This window comes from Ovis canadensis, chromosome 18 (genome assembly GCF_042477335.2).
Source record: "Ovis canadensis isolate MfBH-ARS-UI-01 breed Bighorn chromosome 18, ARS-UI_OviCan_v2, whole genome shotgun sequence".
Lineage (NCBI taxonomy): Eukaryota > Metazoa > Chordata > Mammalia > Artiodactyla > Bovidae > Ovis > Ovis canadensis.
This window is the reverse complement of record NC_091262.1, coordinates 68,719,772-68,732,442: the sequence shown is the minus strand read 5'-3', so window position 1 is coordinate 68,732,442 and position 12,671 is coordinate 68,719,772. Positions and strand designations below refer to the sequence as shown.

The window sequence follows — 12,671 nt, the reverse complement described above, 5'->3', positions numbered from 1 at the left end:
ACTCTTCTAAAGTTCTTTTCTTTCCTTTGTCAATCATAGTCATCTGACCGTGGATTTTAAGATCTGGTTTCTTGGCTATTAATTTCTTTATGGTATTGGAACTAATGGATCCATTCAAGTGGGCATGAAGTTCCTAAAATAAGAGAATACAATCAGTAAAAATCTTCTCAAGTCCACGAGAGTCACAGCATTGTAGCAGGTGCTTGATGTTGGTAGACTGCGCTAGGCAAACGGCCTAACAGATGCAGCTATATAACTTTTAAAATGTACAAAGTTTACAAATTCTACATATAAATTTTATTTCTCTTTTTATGAAAAGAAACAACACAGAAGTCATTATACTTAGCAACACTCCAGAATTTTGTGGTTGAATTCTTACCACTTTAGGTAATTTTGAGTAAAAGGCTGTCTTCCGTGGCTGTTCTTCTGCCTCCATCATCATTTAGCAGAATAGCAAGGTCTTTCCCCAGCCACTTATTCTCAGCATGAATACTAAAAGTAGTTCAGTCAGTAAGTTTGGTGGCCTTGAATTTCCTTCAGACTGCTTTATTTCCACCCGTTTTGATAAGATTAACAGTATACGTAGTTCTGGGCTCAGTTTCACCTATGTAAACAAATGTGGACATGTTTAGATGTTGACACAAAAGCAAAGAAACAGGTTCTGTTAATTTATTCCTCTAAAGACAAAAGCTCTCCAAAGCTATTAATAATTTAAGTGAGCCAACAACCTGAATTAGAAATAAGAAGTCTTCAAGCTGATAAAGAGGGAAATTAAAATCTGAAATTTAGTAGGGTGTTTAGGATTAAGGATTACTCGCTCAGTCGTGTCCAACTCTTTGTGACCCCATGGACTGTACCCGCCAGGTTCCTCTGTCCATGGGACTCTCCAGCCAAGAATACTGGAGTGGGTTGCCACTTCCTTCTCCAGGGGACCTTCCCGACCCAGGAAGATGTATACCTTTACAAATAGGGTATATACTTTTACCTATTAGCACTTTCTACAAAACTATCTCTAAAACTAGAAATTTATAAGATCTACTTTGGGTTCAAACGTTCACATTTTCAAACTGTTTAAAATATATAAAGTAAGAATAGAGGCAACGGAATCAGATGGACCTAGGATAATCCTTGTACCAGTTCTGCCCTTTAGTAGGTGTGTGGCCCTGAGTCACTCTTTTTTTTTTCTCCTGAGTCACTTTTAACTCCAGGCGTCAGTTTCCTTAACTGTAGAAATGGGATTTAAAAAATGGGATAAAAATTCAATAAAAATGCAGAGTAGATGAATCTAGAGCCTGTTACACAGACTGAAGTCAGTCAGAAAGAGAAGAACAAACATCATGTATTAATGCATATATACGGAATCCAGAAACACAGTACTGATGAACCTATTTACACTGAAGAAATGGAGACACAGATGTAGAGAAAGACCTTGTGGACACAGCTGGGGAAAGGAGAGGCTAGGAGAAGCTGAGAAAGTAGCACTGCCATATATACACTTCAGTTCAGTTCAGTTGCTCTGTCGTGTCTGACTCTTCGCGACCCCATGCAGCACAGCACGCCAGGCCTCCCTGTCCATCAGCAACTCCCAGAGTTGACTCAAACTCATCTCCATTGAGTCAGTGATGCCATCCAACCATCTCATCCTCTGTCGTCCCCTTCTCCCGCCTTCAATCTTTCCCAGCATCAGGGTCTTTTCAAATGAGTCAGCTCTTCACATCAAGTGGCCAAAGCTTTGGAGTTTCAGCTTCAACATCAGTCCTTCCAATGAACACTCAGGATATATACACTATCATGTGTGAAATAGATAACCAGCAGGAAGCTGCTCCATAACACAGGGAGCCCAGCCTGGCGCTCTGTGAAGACCTCAAGGGGTAGGATGGTGTTGGGGGAGGAAGGCTCAAGAGGAGAGGAGATACATATACAATTATGACAGATTCACAGTGATGTAAGTCTGAGACCGCCACAACGTTATAAAGTAATTATCCTTCAAAAAAAAAAAAGAAAGAAAGCAGAGTAGCTGTGAGGATTAATAAAGTAACTTAAACTCACCTCCTCTATCCTCCTAGAGAACCCAGTGAGCATGTCTAAGTCAGCATTTTATCACACTGTATCTACACCACTGATGTGTCTGTCTCCCTCACCAGAACTATATAAACTTCCTAAAAACAGGGACTATGGCTTATACTACCTCCCCAGCACCTGACAGGGGATATGGTGAGTGCGTGCATGCTCAGTCATGTCTGACTCTTTGTGACCCCATGTTCTGCAGCCCGCCAGGCTCCTCTGTCCATGGGATTTTTCAGGCAGGAATACTGAAGAAGGTTGTCATTTCCTCCTTGAGGGGATCTTCCCGATCCAGGGATCAAACCTGTGTCTCCTGTATCATCGGCATTGGCAGGCAGATTCTCTGCCAGTGCCATCACCTGGGACGCTCCAGGGATAGAGTAGGATAATTAAATAGTTTAAAAATCCCACTGCTAAGTTTCTTCAGTCGTGTCCGACTCTGTGCGACCCCACAGAGGGCAGCCCACCAGGCTCCACCGTCGCTGGGATTCTCCAGGCAAGAACACTGGAGTGGGTTGCCATTTCCTTCTCCAATGCATGAAAGTGAAAAGTGAAAGTGAAGTCACTGAGTGGCGTCCAACTCTCAGGGACCCCATGGACTGCAGCCTACCAGGCTCCTCCATCCATGGGATTTTCCAGGCACGAGTACTGGAGTGGGGTGCCATTGCCTTCTCCGAAAAATCCCACTAGGGGATTATTAAAAACAGAAAGGGAATTTTAAGGGAGTTTGGGAGACTGTTGTAAGCTAAAGACCACTCAAGAAAAGAATCCAGTAACCTGGTAACAATCTACCTTGAAGGAAGACTAGGGGCATCCAAGTGCCAGACACACTCAAGCCAGAGACCCTGACAGTTACAAACACAAGACCATAGACCTGGGGTCTGAATCTTGTTATACAAAGTCAGGCAGTTAATAGTTCTTGGAGAACAGCATTTCTGCACACAGCCAAGACAGAAACATGGGTGAAAGGAGAAATGAACCAGGTGAGAGGAGACATTACACTGAAACCTGAGCTGCATTACCATATTTTAGTATATGTCACCACCCTTCTGCTAATACACATATGATTTAAATAGCACCATGACAGTCCCAGTTAGACCATAGAAAACCAAAGGAGAAACTAATGATGTAAGTCTTGACATCTGCCCATGAATGAGGAAGAAGGTGGTCCTGGAGCAGAGCCTTTTCATCCGCCCATTTGCATTTCTCACAAGTGTGAGAAATACACTCATTTTTTGCCTGCCACTCTGCCTCTCGCTGAAATCTTTCTGCAATGAGATTAAAGGACCTGAGCGTCAGTAAATCCTAACACCAGGTAAGCACACTACCATATGATCCAGCAATTCCACTACTGGGCATATACCCTGAGAAAATCACAATGTAGACATTCCTTGCGGTCCAGTGGTTCAGAATCCATTTGTACTAATATTTTATCAAATTAGAGCAGAGCCAGAATCAGATCTTCTCTTTTCCCAGGGAATTTTTTTCCTCCCCACCCTCTGTCCTTGCCCCCCAAAGGGAACTCAGAATAAAAACACTTGCTACTATTTGTTAAGCATTCATACTGAGCCAGATGTTCTGCTAAATGTCTTAATTGGCAGCTGTACTTAATTCTCATTAAATCTATGAGATATTACTGTCCCATTTTACAGAAAAATATACAGATTTTTAAAAAATAACCTGAGGGGGGAAAAATAACTGGAGGGAATTCTCTGTGCTTTCACTGCAAGGGCATGGGTTCAATCCCTGGCCAGGGAACTAAGATTCCAGGAGACACCTGTGGTGCAGCTGAAACACACACACACACACCAGAAAACAACTGTGAGGTACCCAATTCACAAATTCTGCTCCATTCTCTTTCTTCTTAAATCACTTTTTTTGATATGTTCTTTACCAAAAATATAGTATTTCTAATATATCATGCACATTGATCAACTTGTCATATAAAATTTTATTTCTACAGTGCTATACATTTTGTCCAAAGTCCAACATTCCTCTTTTTTTCTCTCAGTCAACCCTGAGACACTTCACATAATCCACTCATTTTAGAAATGAACATCTCAAAGCCCAGCAAACTCAGGGAAGTCCTCCCATTTCCTTCAGGGGCAATTTTAAACTCCTCAAGAGCTCCGCTAGACCCAGCTGCCTCACACTCAACTTTACAACTCAGTCACTAGCTTTACAGAGACAACAAAAGCCTTTATGCATGAATTTCCTGTATTTCTCTCTGCCCTCCCTCACACTTAATCTTATCTGTATCTATACCCCTTCTTCCTCCATGAGTCAGAGAAAGAGGATTCAGTCTCCTGTTCCCAAGACTAATCTATGCCCAATATTCCATTCCTTCTTATCTATTCCAAGTCATTATTTCACTAGTTAATCTTCTCACTTTTCTGCAAGTCAACCTCTCTCCACTTGCTAATTTCTCCTAGGGAACCACCACGCAACTACAGTACTTGCTTCCATCTTAAAAAAAAAAAAAAAACTTTCCGTTATCCCTCATTCTTCTTTCCTTCTGAGCTACACTCCTTGAGCTGCCTCCATTTACTTATCTCCCATTCACCGAAACATGGATTCTGCCCTTACGGTTTCACAGAAATTGCTCTCCCTAAAGTAACTAAGTCTCACATGCTAGTAAAGCAATGCTCAAAATTCTCCAAGCCAGGCTTCAACAAAACGTGAACCATGAACTTCCAGATGTTCAGGCTGGTTTTAGAAAAGGCAGAGGAACCAGAGATCAAATTGCCAACATCTGCTGGATCATGGAAAAAGCAAGAGAGTTCCAGAAAAACATCTATTTCTGCTTTGTTGACTATGCCAAAGCCTTTGACTGTGTGGATCACAATAAACTGTGGAAAATTCTGAAAGAGATGGGAATACCAGACCACCTGATCTGCCTCTTGAGAAACCTGTATGTAGGTCAGGAAGCAACAGTTAGAACTGGACATGGAACAACAGACTGGCTCCGAATAGGAAAAGGAGTATGTCAAGGCTGTATATTGTCACCATGCTTATTTAACTTATATGCAGAGTACATCATGAGAAACGCTGAGCTGGATGAAGCACAAGCTGGAATCAAGATTGCTGGGAGAAATATCAATAACCTCAGATATGCAGATGACACAATCCTTATGGCAGAAAGTGAAGAGGAGCTAAAGAGCCTCTTGATGAAAGTGAAAGAGGAGAATGAAAAAGTTGGCTTAAAGCTCAACATTCAGAAAACGAAGATCATGGCATCTGGTCCCATCACTTGATGGGAAATAGATGGGGAAACAGTGGAAACAGTGTCAGACTTTATTTTGGGGGGCTCCAAAATCACTGCAGATGGTGACTGCAGCCATGGAATTAAGACGCTTACTTCTTGGGAGAAAAGTTATGACCAACCTAGACAGCATATTAAAAAGCAGAGATGTTACTTTGCCAACAAAGGTCCGTCTAGTCATAGCTATGGTTTTTCCAGTAGTCATGTATGGATGTGAGAGTTGGACTATAAAGAAAGCCGAGCGCTGAAGAATTGATGCTTTTGAACTATGGTGTTGGAGAAGACTCTTGAGAGTCTCTTGGACTACAAGGAGAGCCAACCAGTCCATCCTAAAGAAAATCAATCCTGAATATTCATTGGAAGGACTGATGCTGAAGCTGAAACTCCAATACTTTGGCCACTTGATGGGAAGGGCTGACTCATTTGAAAAGACCCTGATGCTGGGAAAGATTGAAGGTGGGAGGAGAAGGGGATGACAGAGGATGAGATGGCTGGATGGCATCACTGACTCCAAGGACATGAGTCTGAGTCAACTGTGGGAGTTGTTGATGGACAGGGAGGCCTGGCGTGCTGCAGTCCATGAGGTTGCAAAGAGTCGGACACTGAGCGACTGAACTGAAGTGAAAGTCACTAAGAGCTCTTAAACACCAAATCTAAATGACACAGTTCCAGTATCGGAATCAGCTGGACTCCCAAACTCATGCTGTTCACCATTGTGCCATACTGCTTCAAGGTAACCATACTTAAGAGTCATCCTGATTTCCTTCTCCATCTAGGCTCCCAGAGTCACCAAATACCAATTAATAAGTTACAAATCCCCCAAGTATCCTTGCAAGTGATTTCCTACTGGTGATGACTCCCAAACACTCAAAGTAGAAATTTGATGATTCTTTTAAACTGCCAAGACTCAGAAAGAATAATCACCTCTTCTGTGATTCTCTCTTCCGCAGACATATTCAATTCAATCCAAGAAGACAGAACTTTGCACGTGGAGGGGAGTATCACTTTACAGCTGAGAAACAGAGGCTGAATGGTTTACTTACTGTAAGCTTAGCACAGAGCCTGGGATACAAGGGAATCAACATTATACATTTGTGGGGAAACACTGACTAAGTGAATCACAACTTCTGTAAAGGTTTCTTCATTTTGTACATGGCCTCACTGACTTGTTTTCAGACTTAAATGGGATCTCTTCGTAAGTATCCGTAGTTAGCATCCAAGGAAAGACCGTTCCTTCTCCTTGCCCCCTAAAATTAGTGGTCCTAATCCTGTTTTGTCCCTATCAGACACTCAATGCAGGCGCTGCAGTCCGAGTTCTGGGTTGTCAGTCCCCACAGACTCACCTCTGAAAGATTTTTGTCAACAGCTGAGTCAGCTTATGAAAACTTGAGATAAATTTTCGTTTCAGCCAGGAAGGTTTGTAGAAAAGTGACAATCCGCGCTTCCCCGACACAGTCCACGTGTCCACAAAAAGCCGCAGCCATCAGTCCTCCCGCGAAACCTCGGTCATAGAAAATCAAAGAAATGTCAATCACAGCCGACTGTCAACGCCAGCTGCAGCCTACTCAAACGTGATTGGCGAGGCGCGCCCTTCCCGGAAGTGACGCCCGCCTATCCGAGGAAGAGATGTAACGAAGGTAGTTTCCCACCCCCTCCCGCCCCGCCCAGTACCGAGTCCGGGAGCTGTACTTGCGGGTACGGATACTACGGGGCCGGAGGGCAGCTCACCACCCCGACGGACCGCCGCTCCTGACTCCCCTGACCATGGGCTCGCGCAACCGTGAACGTCGGGCTGAAGCAGTGCAGAGCACCAACGACAGCAGCGCGCTCAGCAAGAGCTCCCTGGCCGCGCGCGGGTACGTGCCCGACGCCTTCGCTGCCTTGCTGGTTCCAGGGACGGCGCGCCGCGCGCCGCTCATCCACCGCGGCTACTACGTGCGCGCACGCTCCGTGCGGCACTGCGTGCGCGCCTTCGTAGAGCAGACGTGCGCGGCCCCCGGCACCCCGCCCTCGCAGATCCTGTCGTTGGGCGCCGGCTCAGACTCACTGTATTTTCGCCTCAAAACTGCGGGCCGCCTGGCCGGGGCTGCTGTCTGGGAGGTGGATTTTCCGGACGTGGCCGAGCGCAAAGCGCAGAGGATTCGAGATACGCCGGATCTGTGCGCGTTAACCGGGCCTTTCCAGAGCGGAGACCCCGGGTCCACGCTGTGCTTTGAGAGCTCGGACTACCGCATCCTGGGCCTGGACCTACGGCAGCTGCAGCAGCTGGACCAGGCCCTTGCCGCTGCGGGTCTTGACGGGGCCGCCCCGACTCTGCTCCTGGCTGAGGCCGTGCTCACCTACCTCGAGCCGGATGATGCCGCGGCCCTCATCTCCTGGGCCGCCCAGCGGTTTTCTAATGCCATTTTCGTCGTCTACGAGCAGATGAGGCCTCAGGACGCCTTTGGCGAGTTCATGCAGCAACATTTTCGGCACCTGAATTCTCCCCTTCATGGCTTGGACCGCTTTCCCGACGCGGAGGCCCAACAGCAGCGCTTCCTTCAGGCCGGCTGGACTGCCTGTCGCGCCATGGACCTGAATGAATTCTATCGCTGCTTTCTCCCCGCAGAAGAACGCCGACGCATGGAAAATCTTGAACCTTTTGATGAATTTGAGGAGTGGCATCTGAAGTGTGCCCACTATTTTATTCTAGCCGCTTCTCGGGGAGACAGCCTGTCCCAGACTCTCGTGTTTCCACCCTCAGAGACGTTTCCTCGGATAGATCCTGCTTCCCCTTCAGGAGTCTTCCCTGCCAGTGTAGTCACTGGGGACACCCAGGGCCTGGGCCTTAAGAGATATGGCCACGCCTCTGTCCTTTTGAGCCCAGGCGTTATTCTCAGTGCAGGAGGATTTGGAGAGCAGGAGGGGCGACATTGCCGAGTGAGCAAGTTTCACATGCTGTTAAGATACAGTGACTTTGAATGGAAAGGCAACCAGATAGGCAGTTGGGGAACTGAAGCTCAATGGGATGGACGCCTTTATCACACCATGACAAGACTTTCAGATACTCAGGTTCTGGTTCTAGGAGGGAGACTGTCCCCAGTAACTCCAGCCTTGGGGATACTCCAACTTTCTTATGAAAATGAGGATAATAGCGCTGAGGACCCAAATGTAACAGTCACGAAGTTCTGTCCAGAAGATTCTACCTTGTCACGTTGGCGGCATTCAACAACCGAAGTGTCCTGTGAGAATCAGAAATATTTGTTTGTGTATGGGGGCCGCAGTGTGACAGAACCTGTACTAAGTGACTGGCATTTCCTCCATGTGGGGAAAATGACTTGGGTTACGATCCCAGTGGAGGGAGAAGGGCCTGAAGGTCGGCATTCCCACAGTGCCTGCAGCTGGCAAGGGGGAGCCCTCATTGCTGGAGGTCTGGGTGCTTCCGAGGAGCCACTGAGCTCTGTATTCTTTCTGAAACCAATCACTAGTGGATTCCTCTGGGAATCCATAGCCATCCAGCCTCCCATTACCCCAAGGTACTCCCACACAGCTCATGTAGTCAATGGGAAGCTTTTGTTGGTTGGAGGCGTCTGGATTCATTCCACTGCAGTTCCTGGAGTGACAGTTATTGATTTGTCTACAGGATTGAGCTTTGAGTATCAGATTGACACAACATGTGTGCCATGGCCATTAATGTTACACAATCATACCAGCATCCTCTTCCCTGAAGAGCAACAGCTCCTGCTCCTTGGAGGTGGTGGGAACTGCTTTTCCTTTGGCACCTACTTCAACCCGCATACAGTGGCATTAGACCTTTCTCCTTTAAGTGCTAGACAGTAAAGACTGGCACTTAAAGACTGGACTTCCTATATATTCAGGACCCACTAAAGTGGACAATGAAGCTTTCCAAAAGAGGATTTGACTCTGGCTTTGGATAGTACCACTCCCCCTTCCCACTCCTTTATTTGTTTTTGGTTATTTCTTAGCACTGCTATTCAGTGCAGAAAGTGGAAAAAAAATTGTCTTTTAAACACACCAAAATTCCAAGAGATAGTACAAAAATAGAGTGGTCATATAGTCCTAGAGTCGAATTTGGGGGCCTTTGGGTCCCCGTATCTTAATTTCTTGGTGTTCTTCCCACTTTCTAATCTGAGTTTACCCAGTTATAGAGTTACAATGACCTTTCGCCTAAGTAAAGTGAAAAATTTCCCACTCCCAGGCTTTGTGATTTTAGATGGGACCTTGGAAAAAGTTTCACACAGATCCTTGCTAAGAACATAAGGTTGAATATAGGTGAAGGGGCATGGTTTTGACCTCATTCTTCATGTACAAAACCTGAAATGAACCCAGTTGCAGTTTGATTAAAGCACTGTACCACTTAGCTCAGCAGAGAGCTTCAGATAGCTTTAATAAGACATTTATACGACTTTATTGAGACACATGCTTTTGTTCAATTTTTTTTTGCCACTAGTTCCATACTTATTTATAAATGATAATAAAACGGTTTATTTCTCAGTTTGTACATGGGTATGAAAATGATTTCCTCCATATTTATGCTTCACTATGTTCTGTGCCCCAGGAGGTCAACCTTTACAAACTTCATCAATGAGTTTTCTTGTTCTCTGATTCCTGGAGAGTTCCATCAGTCAGAAGTACCAGAGAAGGATGGTTCGACAGGAAGAGTGAGGGTATTCCCAGCGTTTCCCCTCCCAGGCTGTAAGTTGGCAGCAGCTGCATTCTTCAGTCAAAAGCCACAGCCATAAGTTGACTTGGCATCCCTCCAAAGAATTCAGCATCTTTGTCGCATTAACCACATCCTAAGTGTCCAATAGCCACATGTGACTAATTGTTATAGAATTAGACTGCAGATGTAGAACATTTCCATCACTGCAGAAAGATCTGGACTCCACTGAGGTACTTCACCATTTTGACTTGGTTTACCTAACCCTGCTCATCCCTTTTTAATTAGTATCTTCATTAAACTCTCCTCAATTACCTCCTTTAGATGAACCATTTTTCCCGGTGAGCCTTCTGAGATCCATAGAACATCTTAGGTATTCATTCTTAAAACTTGAGCCTTAGTTTGTCATCAGAATTGTGTATACCTTGTGAATTCACGTCTCAGAAATACCACTTCAGTATTTCTTGTTTGTCTTCAATCTTTGAAATCTTAATAATTTAACTTGAGATTCTACAAGTACTATCAATGTTAACATCTTGATGGACTTAGTATGACCTACAATCCTTTTCCCCTAAATATTTCTATTAACAACTTCATATATAAAGTAATCTATGAGAACCAACTAGCAAACACAAGCCTACTGCACAGAGAGGGCATTGTCGGCTCTGTTACATGAAGGCTCTCAGGAGAAGACAAGCTGAAGAAAGTGTTATCTTCTAACTTCAGCTTCCCTGAGACTGCAAGAGCCCTTTCAGGGGAAGTTATTAGTGAGTCCTGAGAAACAAAGGGCTTACCATGGCTAGGCATCTGACAAGGCTGTCGGTGGACTGGGTACTAGTGTTAATAACTTGGCAGGACTGTGACCAGAAAGGGAAAAGCCTGCTGTGTATTTACTATTTCTAAGTTTGCCACAAGCCTAACTCCAGCTTTCAGAAGCAGGTCAAAGCAGAACATTGATGAAATTGTTCTCAGCTATGTAGCAGTTAGTACCAGAATTTGAAACTAGAAATAACGCCAAAGTCCCAGAAATGCCTTCCATTATGCTGCCTTTTAGATGGTACCAATCAACCATCATTATCATCATCACTTTTGGGCAATACAGAGCTCTGGGGGAGCGGGGAGTGTTGGAGTGGGGGGATGTCAGGAAAACATGGATGTGTGCCAGACCAAAATTACCAGTGATGCCTAGTCCCTCAAGCACTGCCCACTATGGCGCATTATGAGTAATTGGGCTTGTTCTCCCCAGATAAATTATCCACATTTTCTGTGTGATTATCAGATTAAGCATGCCCTCCACCTCTGACCCTATACATGCATCATACTCAGTTAAGGACTTACTCATTTCTCAAGCTCTAGTCATTAGAACACTTAAGAGTTTTGTCAGTAACATTAATTCTGTGCCTTTGGAGCAGCACTCAGTAGTGCTGGATCCTAGTTTCATAAGAGAAATCTGCAGTAGTTAGAGATGTGGGTCAGATTAAGAACTGAAGTTGTGGACTGTACTTTTTGCTTCTCCATTTCACCTTTGAATATTTAAAATTCTGGTATGGAGACACTGGGGTAATTATGAGAGTTAGTAAAAGCCCTTATCCTCATTTAATGATTGCTTCTTTTTAGACCAGAAAAACTAGTTAAAGGAGGAAGGGAATTTCTTATTTTGCATCTCTGCTCTGTCAGGGTCTCAAAAACACTACATACTAGTGAGGGTATGAAAATGAAGTTAAGAACAACTCTTGTAAGATATGTTCCTCAAAGGCGAGGACTGTCACTTCCTTGTGTTTTCTAGATTTTGCCATGGAATGTCCATTTTCATCGTTCTGCAGATTTAAACCTCCTTATTGATATTAGGAAGTTGACATGTAAGAGATGTGTTCCAATGCCCAGGCACTGCATGTTCTTCTCTTTCAGTGATCTCAGACCTTGAAGTCTTGCTTTATTCTGTATTCATGTTGTGATCCTAAATTCACCCTCAAACAACTCATACCTACTCTAGGACCCATCCTACTAGATATCTTCTGGAAAATACTCCTGTATGTGAGCCCCAGATGTAATCAATCACTGTCTTCCTGTGAGAGAGGAGCCTGTGCTCTTTGGACAGTACGGTGATTAAGAGAAGAACTAGTTACAGGTAAGTTCTTAACCACAGGGACCATCCAATGATGTCCAGTGTGACATTAAAACTAAGTAAGCTTTTTGACTGCAGTGATGAAGAAAGGGCTATAAAATAGCAGTAGGCTGGCAAGTTCAGTTCAGTTGCTCAGTTGTGTCTGACTCTTTGCAACCCCATGGACTGCAGCATGCCAGGCCTCCCTGTCCATCACCAACTCCCGGAGTTTACTCAAACTCATGTCCATTGAGTCGGTGATGCCACCCAACCATCTCATCCTCTGTCGTCCCCTTCTCCTCCCACCTTCAATCTTTCCCAGCATCAGGGTCTTTTCCAGTGAGTCAGTTCTTTGCATCAGGTGGCCAAAGTATTGGAGTTTCAGCTTCAGCATCAGTCCTTCCAGTGAATATTCAGGACTAATTTCCTTTAGGATGGAATGGTTGGATCTCTTTGCGTCCAAGAGACTCTCAAGAGTCTTCTCCAACACCACAGTTCAAAAGCACCAATTTTTTGGTGCTCAGCTTTCCTTGTAGTCCAACTCTCACATCCATACATGACTACTGGAAAAACCATAGCTT

General features: G+C 44.7%; 2 protein-coding genes across 8 annotated transcripts in view; one reads left to right on the top strand and one right to left on the bottom strand.

Annotated features, from left to right (window-relative positions):
• Nucleotides 1–7,286, bottom strand: part of MAPDA (N6-Methyl-AMP deaminase) — a 34,325-nt gene extending 27,039 nt beyond the window's left edge. For 4 of the 7 annotated variants that reach the window (XM_069558835.1, XM_069558833.1, XM_069558834.1 and 1 more), the window contains exons 1-4: nucleotides 7,055–7,286; nucleotides 6,670–6,827; nucleotides 380–604; nucleotides 3–133 (exon numbers count right to left, since the gene is read on the bottom strand). In XM_069558835.1, the coding sequence (XP_069414936.1) occupies nucleotides 3–133; nucleotides 380–442 (194 nt within the window). In that variant the 5' untranslated portion in view covers nucleotides 443–604; nucleotides 6,670–6,827; nucleotides 7,055–7,286. Of the gene's footprint in view, nucleotides 1–2; nucleotides 134–379; nucleotides 605–6,669; nucleotides 6,828–6,997 lie in introns of all 7 variants that reach the window. The other 3 variants (XM_069558837.1, XM_069558836.1, XM_069558838.1) reach the window with 3 other exon arrangements.
• Nucleotides 7,000–10,584, top strand: LCMT2 (leucine carboxyl methyltransferase 2). The gene has a single exon (XM_069558831.1). The coding sequence runs from the start codon at nucleotides 7,091–7,093 to the stop codon at nucleotides 9,143–9,145; it is 2,055 nt and encodes a 684-aa protein (XP_069414932.1). The 5' UTR covers nucleotides 7,000–7,090; the 3' UTR covers nucleotides 9,146–10,584.
• Nucleotides 10,585–12,671: the final 2,087 nt, after the last annotated feature.